We start from the raw sequence: 17,273 nt of genomic DNA, 5'->3' as shown, positions 1-17,273 counted from the left end.
AGGGCTGACTTGAAGATCTTTTAATTTTTTCCTCTTGTGATTCTAAAGAACCAAAGAGGTCAAACATGGTCATAATTGAGAGGTCTTTTGAATCTTCAATTGCTGTAGCTGCATGATCAAATTTTGGTGGTAAACTTCTGAGAATTTTTTCAATGATCTTTTTTTCTTTTATCCGATCACCATAAGCTCTGATTTGGTTGACTATTTCAGAAACCTTCGAGAAAAAATCTTTGATGCTTTTAGAATCTTTCATTGCCAAGCAATCAAAGTTCTTCCAAAGAGATTGTAGTCGGATCGAGACTACTTTATTGTTTCCTTGAAATTCCTTCTGCAGTGTTTCCCATGCGTCTTTAGCCTTTTGAATGCCAAAGATGCGGGGATAGATGGTCTTGCTGATCCCTTGATGAAGATAACTCAAAGCAAGAGCATTGTTTTGGGCAGATCTCTAAGATGAGGTTGCTGTGCTTATGTTTGTAGAGGATGAATCATCATTTGCTGAAGTTGAATCATCATACCCTTCTTCAATAATCTCCCATAAGTCTCATGCAATGAAGAAAATTTTCATTTGATCAGCCCAGTACCCATAATTTTCTCCTTCGAAGATGGGTACTTGGTTTTGAGAATAATTGAACATTGTTCCAGCAGAGGAAGAGGTGCTGGACGACATGGCTCTGATAGCTTCTCGTCCTATGTTAGAATGGGATGATTTTTTACAACTTGTGACATTTCAAGTGGGGAATGGGGCCAATGTTTACTTTTGGCATGATGTGTGGCGTGAGAACCATAATCTTAGAGCTGCATTTCCTTCCATCTACAACTTGGCTTGTGACAGAAATGCCGTTATCAGTCATCTCCAAATCACTGATTAGGGAATTTTCTGGGACATTCCTTTTATTTACAAATTCTCTCACCAAAACTTCCCCAATGAGCCAAAGTGGGCTTTGGACAGAAATGGTGGTTTCTCTGTTAAATATTTTTATAAGAAGCTCTCATAGTTGGGAACAAATTGCATTAACTCCCTTGGATTCACATTTGGAGAACGGAAGCCCCTTTAAAGGTTGCCTTTTTTGCTTGGGGGTCCATACATGGAAATATTTTAACCCTCGACAATTTGCAGAAAAGAGGGCTTACAGTCACAAATTGGTGTTTTCTCTGTATGGCTGATGCATAATCAGTCAACCACATTCTTCTCCACTGCCCCTGGACAAGGAACTTGGGGAATTTGGTTCTTTCCTTGACTGGGCAGCAGTGGGTTACGGTAAATTCAGTTAGGGGAGATTTGGGCTTGGAAAGGCTTCAGAGACACAAAGGAGAAGTGAAAGACTTTGAACCTCATCCCTCTCGCCATCTTTTGGTGGGCTTGGAAAGAAAGAAATAAGAGAGCCTTAAAAGATTTATCTACTGCGCTTCAGATCTGCAAAGCCCAATGGATTACTGCTATCTCCAGCTGGCTTAGTGGGAACACTGTTAATTATTTGTAATCCTTGATGTTTGCGACACTCGACAGGGCTGATGTTTTGTACCATGGGCTGGTATCCCCTCAATGGCTTAAAATAATATATTTTATTTTTTCTGATAAAAAAAAATCTAGGTCATAGTCATTTTCTAGTGAAGGGAAATTGCTTCAAACTTGATGGTCTCAGGATTTGTGTGTGGAAGTGCAGTATTTCATTATGAAACTTCCCACTGGGGTTGTGTTGCTGAATGACAATTTCTGCGACCAATGGGCATTACTTGGGTTAATGTTGCACCCTAGGCAATGACTGATTGAAATTTTTATTTTGTAACCTGAACTCTATAGAAGGGCTAAATGCATGCATTAGGTGAATGTATCAAAATTATGTGCCACATATTGCTTGTGAGAAAGGATCAACTATGCTGTTGACTGTGATTGTTACTAGTGAAGGCACACTGTTCTACTGGTTGCAAAATTTCCATAATGGACATTATATCAAATTACCAGAAAGCAATTAGCCATTATTGTTGCAGTAATGGGGTGACTGCATCAAAATTATGTGCCACATATTGCTTGGGAGAAAGGATCAACTGTGCTGTTCACTGTGATTGTTACTAGTGAGGGCACACTGTTCTACTGGTCACAAAATTTCCATAATGGACATTATATCAAATTACTAGAGGGCAATTAGCTGTTATGGTTGCAGTAACAGTCAACTCAGGCTTCAGGCAAGCTGTGAATGCAAAATTAAAATAATTAATAATTATATATATGTGGTGAATGCAAAATAAATAAATAAATATATATATTTATGAAGGCTCTGAATACAAATAAGTCAAAATTTTCATTTATTTTTTTAATGATGTTTTTGCCATTTGTGTTTCCTGAAGTCTAGAAACCTAAATTTTAGGCATGGTCACTATAATCAGATCATGATATAAGAATTGATAAATGCATGGTGATGCTTTTACATAATTAGCGAAGATAACTTCTACATATACTAAGATGATATAAAAAATTTGACAAGTTGCATAATCTTCAGCCTTATGAAATGGATATTTCAGTGTTCGCGTGCTTAGCTTGTAGCTCTCATTAATTATGTTGGGCAAGGCTATGATTTAATATATGCTGATAGATATTATACAGTGGTGTAAAGGACTTGAGTTACCTTCCAAGAAGCTAGTTTCAATGTGTACATTCATTCTTCATCATCTATGTAGGAAGATTAATAGTATGTCTGGTGATAGTATTGGTTTTCTTAGGCAGATTGTTCCAAAATATTATTGAGGTTGTTTTACTTTATTTATTTATTTTGTTGTGAGTTAATTGTTAACACTAAGGCTGGATGCATATTTTTGACTTGTTGAAAAAACAAATATGTTCTCTCCTTATTTATCTTTGGTTAGCCTTACTATGAAGATATGTCCATATGTTTGTCATGTATTAACAATGTTTTTTTTTTTTTGTTTACTATTTTCCCCTAAAGGGCGGTGGACATGAATATGAGCGTCACAGTTATCCAGTCCCACCAACTGCTCCTGGGTAGTAAATGCTGCCACCAGTTTTCATTCCTATAATGTTATTCTCATATTGATGTTACTAAGATGGTCACTTTCTTTCCATATTTCAGATACCCAAATGTCAACAACCCCATGGATGTTAAAATCCCAAATAATTCAGGAGGTCCTGTGATTGGATCAGGAGGGAGCAACATTCCAAATATCGGTGAGGTATGTTTTAATTATAATCTCGAGTGTAATAGAATGAAGACATTTCATAGCAAGGGAAGATGTGTTTTTCTGCCTGCCTGAAAAATGATGCCATTGATGCAGGACAGCTTGTGAAATTGAATTTCCTTTGGCTGCCTGCAAGGAATTGTGGTGGGTTAGGGTTCTAGAATTGCGTATTGTTTAGAATATGATTTTTCACAGAACGGAGAGAGATGGGGCATACACGCCTCGCCAAAAAACTGAAATTTCATTATCAAAATCCTTAAAAATTACTAGCTTATGTAATTATTTATGGACTAAACTTGGCAAATAACTAGCATGGGAAATTATTTATAGACTAAACTACATACTCTTCAAGGAATAAAATCCAAATGGGAACCTGTGCAATTATTTGTAATCTAAACTATTTCTTAAATATGATTCTTAATAAGAATCTGTACAATTATTTATAGACTAAACTATTTTTTGACCTACAAGGAAGAGGATTCCAAACTTTTGTAACAAAATTAGGACTCCAAATTGGGAACTACTCTCTCTATGTGTGTGTGTAAGCAGTATAAAAAAGATGAATTAAAGAATGAACATATTTGTGGTAAGTTCAACATAGCACTTGTAGAAGATTAAGTTTTGGGGGTGGGGGGTGTTGGGGCAGTTGAGATAATTTGAACAACTGCAATGTAGGCCAAATAACTTACTAATAGTGAGCTAGTTACTGAGAGTGGTAGGAGGCGGAGGGTAGACCTGGATTAACTTTGACTGTGATGGTAAGGATTTGACTTCCCACCATTTGTTAGAGAATGTTGCTTTAGATCATGCAGAATAATTGTGGGAAGGGATTCATGTGGCTGACCTACCTATTGGGAGTCGAGGCTTGATGGTGGTGGTTGTGGTGTGTGTTTGGGGGGATGTATGTGTGTGCGTGTGGCTAATTATGAAAAAAATACCGTACTTTGTTTTATATATATATATATACACATACACATTTATAATTATGGATAAGAATTATGTACTTTTGTGGAAGTTGCAACTAAAACCTCAACTTTTAATTGTTGCCAATGTTTTTTAAAGGCTTGATTGAGGCTCAACCTAAAACACCAAATCCCAAAAAGGCTAAAGCATTGCATGCTGAGGCTTATGCATTTGTACAAAAAAACACTCCTTTTGTGCCTTTCTAGTCGAGGCTTACGCAGTTTAGGCGTGGGATTCTCAAGTTAGATTTGGTTTGAAAAATTTAACTCCATGTTTATATTGAAAGTACAACAAGTCAACAAAAAAAACAAACCTTAGTCCCACTAAGTGGGGTCAGCTATACGAATCCTTTTCCGCCAATTTATGCGATCATGGACCATTTCTTTTGATAGATTCAAGGATATTAAATACTTACCTACTATCTCCTCCCAAATTATTTTAGGTCTACCTCTACCTCTTCTACTGCCCCTCACAGTAACTAAGTCACTCTTCCTCACAGGTGTACTATGTGACCTACGTTGCAAGTGTCCATACCATCTGAGTCGTCCCTTCTTTATCTTATATTCTATAGGAATTACACCTAACTTACCATGAATATGTTCATTCTTTAATTTAACTTTTAATGTTATACCACTCATCCATATAAGCATTCTCATCTCGACAACTTTTACTTTTTGGATATTATGTTTCTTCGTCGCCCAACATTCCGATCCATATAGCATAGCTGGTCTTATAGCTGTCCTATAAAACTTTCCTTTCAATTTTAAGGGTATTCTACAATCACAGAGCACCCTTGAAGCATGTCTCCATTTTACCCAACCTGCTTTAAGTCTATGCATTACATCATCTTCAATTTCTCCTTCAGCTTGCATAATAATTGAGAGCTGAATCTTAGATCTTGAAAATAATTTGAACTTTGTTATGTTATAACTATCTTTTGCCATATTTTGCATACTAAATTCAAGTTACCAATTTTTGAATGGCCGACAAGTAGTTTGCAACTTATATTTTATTTTTTGTACATTATGTTTATGATTTTCTTCATTTTTATTATTTTTAAAATATATGTAATTTTTATTAACAAATTTTTATCTAAAAACAAAATTCTCAGAAGGCTTGTGCCCCAAGTCCATAAGGCTTACACCTCGCCTCGTAAGGGTTCAAATGCTTTGCCTTATGCCCTCGCCTTTTATAACATTGATTGCTGCAATTAGAACATAGACCTTCAATTGTTGGTTTGAAACCTAGATTACCATTACTGTTCAATCTGGGGAATCTGTTTTACAATTGTCAAATGTGTGACAAAAATTTAGCATTTGAAATGCACCTAATAATGGTTTGCTTGGTCAATAATAATCTTATGTTGCTGGACATAATCATCTAGTGTAATCCCTTCCATAAGCGCAGAAACCTCTTGCAAATGAATCAGATGTAGGTAGGTCATAGATTAGGATTTAGAGAAATTAAGGCATTGTTTAAATGTTCCATTCTTAAAAATTTTCAACTGTCCGCCTGAATTCTCCGTACAAGTTGCCAATGGATTTTATTAACACCTTGAAGACATTGAACGATAACCTGCTTGCCCTTTGAAATTTCTGTTCAATTCCAGCCCAAAAACTTCATTCATAAACAATCACCCCCACCCACACAAAAAAAAAAGGAATGAGAAAAAAAAAGCTGACACTACATATTTTTTTCATTCATGTGAGCTCTAGAGTGAGCTTTTACTAGGTTGTGTGAATGTCACTTCCAAAATTTCTAAGATTTAACGTCTATTAGATTGATTCTACATATTCAACACTAATAATATTCCAGGCCTTAAATTGCAGCAATTAAAATTTGGGTTTTAATTCAACTTTCATAAAAGTACAGGATTTATATAGAAGGGGTAACTTTGGACTGCAGGAACACTTACTGGGTGCTTGTTAGTACCATTAAACTGACATGCACTGGAGCCCATTCCTCCTGCAGTCCAATCTTCAGTTTTGTGTGAACCTTGAATCTGCTTAAAATGGAAACCAACTAAGAGGCTTCCTTGAGTGAAATCAAACAACACATTGGTATTGAGGTGGAGGAGCTGATGGCTATCCCTAACAATGACAAATCTCTGATCACAAAGGAAAACATGAGAGTCAAACCTGAGAAAAAATCCTGTCTCTGCAAATAGATTCGTGGAATCTATTTGGCCCCAAATCCACCTGCGAATCAGAGCTGGAAGTTCAAGATGAAGCTAAATAATTTTAGATGCCCCAAACACTATCTTTAAACTTAGTACTTAAAAATGGGGCAAAGCCATAATTAGCAATTTGTAGGCAACCTCCCCCTTTCACTTATATAAAAATGCCGTGCACAAGATCTGGAAGAAAGGAAAAACTTAAATTGTCTCTCTTCCCTTTGGAGAATTCATTTTCTAGTTCTAGAGCCAATAAGACAAGAACTGGATACTATAAAAGTGGCCCATGGTTCAGAAGCAACCCATTGTTTCTCCCTCGATGGGATTCCTCTATCAAGTAGTCCAGTCTTGAACTTGAAAAAAAATCCTTATTTCATTTAATATTTTAATATACCATTCAAATATTGGTCCTTAGATGGATTGAGCTTTATTGCTCGTGTAGTGGGGAATCCTCTCTCCCTTGATACACACACAAAGCAAATGAAGAATCTGTCCTTTGCATGAGTTTATATTGAAATTGATATGAGCATGGACCTACACTAATTTGTGGATCTTAACTTACAAAATGAAGAGATGCTCACACTTGATTTGGTATATGCTTGGAAGTCCACCAAATGCACAAACTGCTCTGTTTTTGGATACAGCTTCAAATATTGCACAGGAAAAAAGACATCGCTTGAAAGACAAAACATTGCACTGGAAAAAAGAATGGGATTAATAGACAAGATACTGAAGCAGTAATTGAATGAGAGTTACAGGTTATGGAAGCACCACTGAATTTTGCGAGATTACTGAGAAAGGTGAAATGACAACTCTTAAAAAAAAAAAAAAAAAACACCCTGGCTACTGATCATGCTCCAAAGGCCTGTGGAGCCTCTGCAGCAGTCAAACTCCTTTACATTCTTTCAGACATACAAGTGGAATACAAACATAAGGCTCTTTAACTAATAATGAGAAGACCACGCTCCTCATAAAAGATGAAATATCATCAGAAGAAGGATCACTATGGTCTCTGCGCAATGAGAATACTAGCACAAACCAACAAGAAAAGATGAAAGGGAATCCAAATGAAAAAGAAGGTTAGATATCAGGCTAAGAGACACAGGAATAGATTACCTCCCAAAAAAATCAGGCAAAGCCTGGAGGGAAACAGGAAACCCTGGCCCAATGATTTATCTGATTTGCAGCTGTAATATAAGCACTCTTTAACGAACCTTTAAGACTCCTTAAAGTATAATGAAGTCAGTAGATTTGTATAGGTGAAAAAACTTCAAAAGGATTTTTTGAAACCACAAAGGCCGAAAATTTTGCAGAAGTCACAAGCTCCCTTCAGAAAAGCTGGATCTGTGTACAAAACTATTGAAAAGGAAGCCAAACTGCCAGAATATGGATTGGCCTTAATCCTAGTGTTTTCATTTTATCAGAAGTAGCTAGGAACCCTCACTGCATCACCAATTCACCATCCTGGTCTACTTGGAAAGTAAAGCTTGTGGCTTCCATTTGTTCATCTAACCAATTCCACTCGTGAAAGGAAAGGAGCTTGGAAGGATGTTTTTCATTTTGCAACTCATATCATGAACATACCTTGGTTTGTCCTAGGTGATTTCAGCACAATCAAAGAATGTTCTGAAAGCAATAACTCCCTATCAGACAGCACCCTCCATGGGATAAGAAACTTTAGGGACTTTTACACTCTGCTGAGCTGTAAGATGTTCCTTTTTGTGTCCCATTGTTAACTTGTTCTAACAAAAGAACAGAAGTTTTCTTTGCTAGAGAACTTGATAGAGGCCTAGCACATGTGTCCTCTCTCCCATTTCCCATTTTGACCATTGGGTTTCAACCTCCTCCTCTCTCAGGTCACTGCCGTGCCAAACTAAACATAGGTCATATATATTGAACTTTACTCCCACAGCCACTTACAAATTCCTGAATTGTTGGAGCCAGCATGAGGATTTTCTTCATGGTTGTTGCTGATGCCTGGAACATCACCATAAATGGTTTTCCTAAGTACTCCTTATGCCAAAAAGTACTCTAGCAAAAACTTAGGAAATTCCGCCTGTAGCATTTCGTAAATTTGGATGAGAAGGTTTCCTTGTCTAGAGAAGCATTTCCAAGGCGCAAGTGGAATGCTATCATCAAGCCCTGACATCGCAAATGTGAACTCATATTCAGAGAACTTTGTCACAGCTGAAAACAGGAGGATATGCTGAAACAAAAGTCTAGGCTGAATTGGTTGCAACTAGGGGATCATAACGGACCTTTTCCCAATGGTAGCTAAAGGCAAGCAAGCTAAGGGCCCGTCTAGTTGTGGAAAACATTTACCATTTTCCATTTTTTAGTTTTCTAAAGAATTATAAAAATTTAAATTTATTGGTTAGTTTTCCAAGACTGGAATTAAAATGGCAGAAAATAAAGAATTTGTTCAGTTGTGCAAAACTATTTTTCATTTTCTATTTCTAGATTTCAAAATAGTTACAAAAAAGACCTTTTTTTTTTTTTCGTTGGTCAATTTCCTAAATATTACATGAGGCAGTATTTGCGATCATGGATTTTAAGGCCTGAATTTGGATTTGTGGGATTTTGAAGAAAATAATTAATCAACACAAATCAAAGTACAAGATCCGAATTCCATTCTCCCATACACAAAATAAGAAGTCAGAAATCTAGAAAACAATAAAAAGTTGTTTTCCAAATTTTCTATATAAATTTAGAAAATTAGAAAACAAGGTGGCATTTTGGTAATATAAAATAGTAGAAATGGAAGATAAAAATATTTTGAGAAGAAAATAGTGCCAAAAATAGTGCCCATTTATTTTATACACAAGTGTTTTAAAACTGAAAAATGAACTAATGTTTTTCTAATTCTTTGGAAAATTAAAATGGAAAATAAAAATTGTTTTCCAAAAATAAACAAGCCCTAAAGCTCTCTTATCAGTTATGAAGGCCAGAAGATTGATACTTTTGATGAAATGTCGAAGGAACTCCAAGCAACTATCAATAGAAACGATAAAATAATTCTCTGCTCCCCAACTTTTCGAAACAGATTACTCAGTTTCTCCTGGAAACATGAAGATAAGCATATGCTTGGGAAAATGGTTTACAAAGATGAAATCAAAGCAGCAGTATTCTTTTAAGATGTTACATCCCTTGGCCCAGATTGGTATAATGAAAAATTCGTCAAATCCTGTTGGCACATTGTTGAGGATGATGTCACCAAAACCATCCTTTCCTTTTTCCACGACTCTACCTTGTTAAGTTGAGTGGACTCCACTTTGTTTGCCCTGATCCCAAAAACAAAAACCCTAGTATTGTCACAGGCTTCAGGCCTATTGCATACTATGATATTATGTACAGGGGCATAAAAGGAAATAGTGCCATTCTGGCTGTTGAAATGTCTCGACACTTCTGTCAGCCCTAAGCAGATAGCATTTATCAAAGAGAGATTAATCCATGACAATAGCTGAAGAGTTACTACACAACTATCATCTAAACACTAGGTTTTCAAGAATAGCCTCAAGGTAGACTTGATGAAGTCTTTTGATTCAGTTCTGGGACTCCATCATCCAGCTTTTGAAAACCATTGACAGCCAAATAAACTTCATCAACTGGGTAAAAGAGTGCATCACAACCCCCAGCTATTCAATGATTATAAATGGCTTTGCTGAGGGATAACTTTAAAGGGCAAAAGGGCATTAGACAAGGAGACCCAATATCCCCCCCTTTTTTTTAATTAAATAAATAATGGAGGTGCTAACTAAACTACTCCAACTTGCTGCCTCACAAGGAAAGCTGACCTACTACTCTAAATGCAGTAAGATTAAGCTGACCAACCTGTGGTTTGCAGATGATGTCCTAATCTTTGCAAGAAAACACACACATTCAGGTATTAGGATTGGCTAGTGGCTACATCCTTTGTAGCATTTAAATTTTATATCATAAGAAATGAGGAATGAAGGATTGAAGTGAAATCCTTGGAAATCTGAACTGTTCTGCTCTCGGCTAACATAATGGAACAAAGATAAAATTTTGAGACTTCTTGGGATCCCCTTGGGCAGCTGCCACTTATATACCTGGGTGCACCATTAGCCACAAAGAAGATCAAGAAACAGGATTGTAACCGATTGGCAGAAAAGATTTCAGTAAGGATCTATTCTTGCATTCACAAGTACCTACGCTATGCTGAAATACTTCAGCCGATCAAAACAATTCTCCAGAGCATCCATGGGTATTGAGCCACAGCTTTATTCCTCCCTAAATCAGTTATCAGAGAGCTGGAAAGGAGATTTAAATCCTTCCAATGGTAAGGAAATGACTGGAACACAAATGGCTGCAGGGTTAAACAGAAAGATGTTTGTAAGCCAAAATATGGAGGAAGCTTGGGACTCAAATTACTGTCAGATTGGAGTGGTACGGCTTCCATTAAGTACTTGGACCTGAAAATAAATTCCTGATGCCTCAACCGCTTGCTTACCCCAGTATTAAACATCTTATTGGTAGGGGAGACAATTTGTTATCTGTGACAACTGGCATTGAGCTTGGTCTCCCCTATGCTGAGGTGGGAGAAACGATTTGTGAAGGCAGATGGGTATTGCCATGGGGGTACTTCAACTAATGTTCAGAAAATGAAAGAACCAAAAATATCTCACAAAGACGATTCAATCACATGTACACTTGCCCACAGAAATCTACTCTACTCAAACAGCAAGGGAATCAATTTGTGGGCAAAATCCTTATCCCTTGGGCAAAAATCATCTGGAAGCTATTGATCCACTATCTCACGGGAAAAGCAGCTGACAGCAGCTGCAAGCTCTATGGATCATATCTTCAAGCCTGCAGGCATCTTTTTATTCACCTGCTCGACCACTTTTGTCAATGTCACAGCAGGTCTGAACATGGAAGGGAAGAAATGAACTGGTGTAAAAAGGAGCAGCGCTGAACCCGTGTACTATCCAAGCTGCCATCTTAGATGTAAGAGCTAATTGCTTTAGTATTAGGATATTTAATTTTTATAAAGTAGACTAAGCTGTAATAAAGCTTTTGATGTCTGTTACCCCGTTGGCTTTCATAAGATGCTTACTCTTCTACTGAAAAAGAAAAAACAGGATTTGTTTTGGAATTAGGCCTCTGTGTGGCTGTGTAGGTATTATTTAAGAGCACCTAGGTGGTGTGATGTAGGACAAATTGGATGGATCATTTTGACCCAATTGAGGGACCTATGTTGAAGAATAGGGTCAATTGATTGCTGGATCCTAAACCCACATGTGCTTAGTTAATTAGTTGTCTATTATGTTTGTTTCGTTTGCTTGTACTAGGATTATGTATATTGGGGGGCTTGTTTGTAATATTGGTGTATTTTAGGGGTATGTTTGTAGTTTCATGTAATGTTAGGGGTATGTGTGATTTCTTGTGTTATTGCTTTCTTAAAAATAGTGGGTGAAAGCCATGTTGAAAAGTTGAATTTGAAAGGGAATGTGTAATTCCCTCTTATATCTCCTCATTTCTCTATACCCCTTCCTTCCTCTATTCAGTTTCTTTTAATCTCAACTATGGCTGCAAATCCTTGATGTTGTCTTGCATCATTTGGTACTAGAGCCCAATCACTACCTCCATTCTTCCATTTTCATTCCCCCATTTTTCCTTCCAATCATTCTTCCTCCTCCTCTCGTCTTCCTCTTTCTTCTCCTTCTCTTCTTCTTTGTTCATCTCTAATTCTCTGTCTCTCTCTCTCTCTCTCTCTCTCTCTCCCTCTCTGTTCTTTTTGGTTTCTTGGTTCTTTCTTCTTCCTTCCTTTGAAATCTTCTTTCTTATGTCTCCCCCCCCTCCAAAAAAAAAAAACCCTTTTCTCTAAAAAATTTCATCACTTTTAGTTCACTGGTGAAGCTCCGCACGCTGGTTGAAACATTTTCGGCCGAAACCCCCTTGAAATTTACAACTTCTTGTGTTTTTCTTATCACACTACCACCACCTTTGTAATCCCCACCCCTTGATAATCCTTCTGAAATATCATCATCGGAGGATCCCTGACGGAGGCTCACTGGTGTGTGCGGAACTTTGCTTCTATGTTCTAATTTCTAGTCTCACAAGAAATTGCTCCAGCCATGTTATTTTTGGGTTTTGTCGAAAATATTTTGACCTGCAACGAGATATTTTGCTTATGCATATGATATTTTGCAATCAAATGTGTCAATTTTCTACAAAAAGTGAAAAATTGTTGCTGCCAGTACTAAAAATCAGGTTCTATTGCTGCATGTTTTGAATTTTCTATGTGAATATGTTTCATTTCGCACTCAATATCAAAGGTGAATTGAAAATAGTTCTTGAAAATTAGTAATCTGATTTGTAGTTTTTGCAATAATATATTGAGGATTATTAGAAAATTGTTTAAGAATCCTTGGTGATATATTATTGCATCATGATGACCAACATTGAATTGTCTGCAAAGGTGGAATTGTTATATGGTAGGGCACAACACATGGAAAATGCCTTGGAGACTATTACCAATACTTTGAATACATTAGAAGTTGCAGCCTTAGGTATGAGGCCCATGGATTTTCCTACAAAAGAAGATGGTGGAATAGCTACCATCCCTCATACCTTGGAATTGTTTGAACGCCAAAATAATCATTTGAGTAAGGGAAAAATTAAACTAGAAATCTAAGTTTTAATGGTGATGGTTCTCCTAATGAATTTGATCATTTAGTGTATTCTTTGGAGTATTATTTCCAATGGTATAACATGAACGAGGCTAGAAAGTTGTATTTAGCTAAATCAAAATTGAAGGGAACTACTTGAATTTGGTGGATTAAACAACTAGAGATCTTTATAAGAAGGAGATTTGGTAAGATTACATGGGATGAGATGAAGTGGGCCATGTAGGAGAAGCTTGTGCCTCCTAGTTATCAGCAGCATTTTCATCTCCATCTCTTTGATTGGTAACAAGAAGAAAAGACGGTGACAGAGTTGGTTCTATCATTTGGCTGCTCGTGCTGATATAGAATGAAAAGAAAGAGGATGTGATCATAGCTTGTTGCAGGAAATGATTGATGCTGACCTTCCTCACATTTGGAGATGCAGTATAGGTTACCACTCAGATTGTGGAGGATAATTGAGCAATTGGGTAAGGAGTTCAGATTAATACCCCTTGGAAGACTCCTAAACATTCCAAAACAACTTCTAGGGGTCAACTATCACTCCAATGCTTTAAATGCCAAGGTTTTGGACATTGAGCTGCACAATGTCTGAACCGGTTCATGGCTGTTGCAGAAAAATATAATGATGATGATGGCACTCAAGTAGTTGAAGCTAAATCCAAAATCCCAAGTGACTTTGATTATGATGGTAATGTGAAAATCTGTTTATTGCTTCAACATGTGCTCTCTTCCCACAAGGTAGAAAAAGAAAATTGGAGGTGGACCAACATCTTTCAAACTTAGATTGTTTGTCAAAAGCAACTTTGTACTTTGGTTATTGATCCTGTTAGCTGTGCAATTGCAGTTTTTGAAAAAGTTATGAAAAAGTTTACTTTGGAAATTGAACCTCATCTCAATCCATACAAAATTTCTTGGATGAATAATACCAACTCGAAGGTCCATGATCGTTGTTTACTTGCTTTCAAGATTGGTCCCATCGTGGGTTTAGTGCAATGTGACATCCTTCCTCTCAAAATATGTCATATCTTTTTGCGCCGTCCATGATTATTTAATAGGAAGGTTAAGCATGATGGATACGAGAAATCTTATTCTCTCTCCATTGACAAAAAGAACAAGTTGATGCTATCTCAAGCTCTTTCATTCACCAAGTTGAGCGTACTTTCAATTCCTTTCTTATGAAGCGAGATGATTCTATTCATGGTGATGGACTCCTTGACACTTTCGCTAACTCAATGAAGTCGAGTTCTTTCTGGAAGGAGAGAATTGATGTTGGACAAGAAGCAGATATTTGATGCATCATTTTGACCCAATTTGGTGGCCTATATCGAAGAATAGGGCAATGGATTATTGGGTCTTAAACCCAATTGTGCTTGGTTTAGTAGTTGTCTATTATGTGTGTTTAGTTTGCTTCTAGTGGGATTACGTATTTTGGGGGTTTGTATGTAAATTTTGTGTATTTTAGGGCATGTTTGTAGCTTCATGCAATGTTACGGGTATGTGTAATTTCATGTGTTATTGGAATTATTATAAATAATGCGTGAAAGCCATGTAGAAGTTGGTTGTTGAATTTGAATTTGAAGGTGAATGTGTGATTCCCCCTTCTATCTTCTCTCTCCTCTCTTCTCCTTCCTTTCTTCAATTTCTTCTAATCTCTCCTATGGCTGCAGATCCTTGATGCTGTGCCACATTATGGTGCTGCCATATATAAGCTAAAATCATTTATATGACAAAATATAGAGCTAGTCAAGAATGTTCTGGACTTCCAAATTGTAGTTTCCTGAATACCGAATGTATAAACTGTAAACTCTTTATCCATTTTCCTTTAATTTTAAATTGCAGGATCTCCTCTCCATCAATGGTCCCCTTTTTCTCTTTCCACTGCCTGAGAAAATGGTGAAACAGATCAGCATAATTGGTTTTTTTCCCACAACTCATGACCTGGTGCCAGGAGTTTGTAGATTCTTATCATGAGGTTGTTATGGGAGTTCTTGAGTGTGAATGCTATCTCAGATCTCTTGGTCTTTGGATTGTCTTTTACTTGACCCAATTTTCAGGGAGATAATATCATTGTCTATGGTTGATAAATTGTTATTTTTGTTGATTGGGAGGTGCATTTTTCCTAGGATATACCTGGACCAACTTTAGTCTATAATCTATTATTTTAGAGTAAAATAGGCTCTACCCCTTGAGGTTTCAGAATATGTGGTTCAAGGCCAAATATTTTGAGGATCTGGTGAAGGATAATTGACGTAATATTTGGGTGGGGGGGAGGGCGTGCAAGCTGTGTGGTGGCAACTAAACTGACAGAATTTTGAAGAAGTTAGTAGATGTAATGAGAAAAAATGTGGGGATGTAAGAATGAAAAAGATGATGCTTGTCAACAGGGTTAGCTGTTTGGATGATAAGGAAGCTATTGGAGTGTTGGATAAAGAAGGGGGGAGAAAAATAGTGTGTGGCTTTAAGGAGGTGGGAGGCAAAGGTAGAAGGCTGTATGGCTTCTGTATTGAGATTGGAACACTAAATTCTTCCATAGAATGGCTTATGCTTATAGCAGGTTGTTCTCAATAAGCAGGCTGATGGGGGAGGTGTTTGATTTGAAAGGATTTTGTAATTTTTCTGGAATCTTTCCCATCATATAATACTTCCCCCCCACCCCCCTCCCCCCCCCTCCCCCTTTCTTATCAGGGAGAAAACCTTTGGCTGGAATGATTTTGAGTCTCTGGCTAGAAAAGGCCTCCTTGCCCCCAGCTGATATTTTGGCGCCAATATGAAGCTTCAAATATCCCAACATTATAAGCAGGGAGAATGAATAGCATGAATAATATAATTGGAAAGAGAAATTTAAGAGAGTGCCAGAGCCACTCCTTGGCTTCTTGGAGAAAATAAGCTCTGGAGTATTGTGATGTGACTGGCGGAGTGGGTTAAGAAGTATGTTTCCTCGTCAAGCTTCTATCTCTCTCATTAATGGGAGTTCTGTAGGGTATTTCTAGTCTTTCAGAAAAGCTGCTATGATTTCTCACCTAGGGTAGTTGGATAATTATTGACTCTTAAAAGCTACTGCATAATAAACATAAGGATAACTCAAAAATAAAAATTGTAATTCTGCTTCTCTATATAAACAGAAAAAAACGCCAGATAAAAATATTTTGATTATTCAAAAATTTACATTTCTTGTTTTTTTGGTTGTGGTCAGCCATATTTCACCTGCTCCACGAGTTTTTATCCCTGCTTGCTTGAAATCCTACAGAGGAAATCAGCATTTGAAACGAAGTGTATTTTTGCTGTGTGCAGCATATTAGTATTAGGGCATTATCAATCGATTTTCTGCACCTCCTTGCACCATGCCCAAGAAGAATAAAATATATATAACAAAACAGAAGCACATTGTTTCTTGTCCTTGTGAACATCGAATGACCACAGATCTGTTTTATGAGTCGAAGCATATTGTCAGATTCAGTGACTTGACCCTTCTCTGAACCTCAGATGGCTGGAACAAGGGTGAAACTCCAAGATCCTCAATCTGGTGGCTCAGAGTGTGTTGTTGAGATCCGTGGTTCATCTGATCATTTGAATGCTGCTCAGAGTATACTTCAGTCGTTCATTTCTTCTGGTGGATCAACTGTTAATACCCAACAAGGTGCTTATCCAAACATGAATTCTCAGCAGGGCGCCTACCTGGGCATTAATGCTCCTCCACAAGGTGCTTATCCGAGCTTCAATACTCAGCAAGGTGCCTACCCAGACATGAATGCTCCTCCGCAAGGTGCGTATCAGGATATGAGCACACAGCAAGCCTCCTATCAATACCGATACTGACTAAAATTGGGAATTTTGTACCATAAATTTGCCATTTACTTTATCAGAGTTCTTGGCCTACCAACACGCAGGCACAATGTGCAAAGTGGATGAAATTTCTATTTACATTTTGAGCTTTTCTAATGAATTAATGATTGAAAACATTTCCATGTTGTGCTCTTGTAGAACTGTAAACCAAATTTATTTAGGGAGATTTCATTCGTTTTCCTTTTCTCTGGTGGAAAATATTGGCTTTTGCTTACCCTTTTTCATGCGTTCGTTCCTCTCGAGGGATCACATTAAAACCCTTCTGAGATGAACTTAATATATCTTAAGTTCAATCCCTTCATGATGGGTTAAGATGTGGACATTGGCTGGAGGCATGCAGCAAGATTATTTGCAAAGCTGTAGACCTGCCTTCTCTGTTTAACAAACATATGCAGAATGCATTTCTATGTTCTTTCTAAATTTTAATTCAGCTCTTTTCTTTGGTAGAGCTA

The 17,273-nt window shown here is 37.2% G+C and overlaps 1 protein-coding gene across 3 annotated transcripts in view; it reads left to right on the top strand.

The window, feature by feature from the left end:
* LOC131155886 (KH domain-containing protein At4g18375-like) overlaps positions 1–16,937 on the top strand; it is a 69,273-nt gene extending 52,336 nt beyond the window's left edge. For all 3 annotated transcript variants that reach the window (XM_058109345.1, XM_058109342.1, XM_058109336.1), the window contains 3 exons: positions 2,943–2,998; positions 3,087–3,186; positions 16,462–16,937. In XM_058109345.1, coding sequence (XP_057965328.1) covers positions 2,943–2,998; positions 3,087–3,186; positions 16,462–16,794 — 489 coding nt within the window. In that variant the 3' untranslated portion in view covers positions 16,795–16,937. The remainder of the gene's footprint in view (positions 1–2,942; positions 2,999–3,086; positions 3,187–16,461) is intronic.
* The last annotated feature ends 336 nt before the right edge of the window (positions 16,938–17,273 follow it).

Source organism: Malania oleifera, chromosome 1, assembly GCF_029873635.1.
Source record: "Malania oleifera isolate guangnan ecotype guangnan chromosome 1, ASM2987363v1, whole genome shotgun sequence".
Classification (NCBI taxonomy): Eukaryota; Viridiplantae; Streptophyta; class Magnoliopsida; order Santalales; family Ximeniaceae; genus Malania; species Malania oleifera.
Note: the sequence above shows the minus strand (reverse complement) of the source record. Positions and strands in the feature narration are given on the sequence as shown.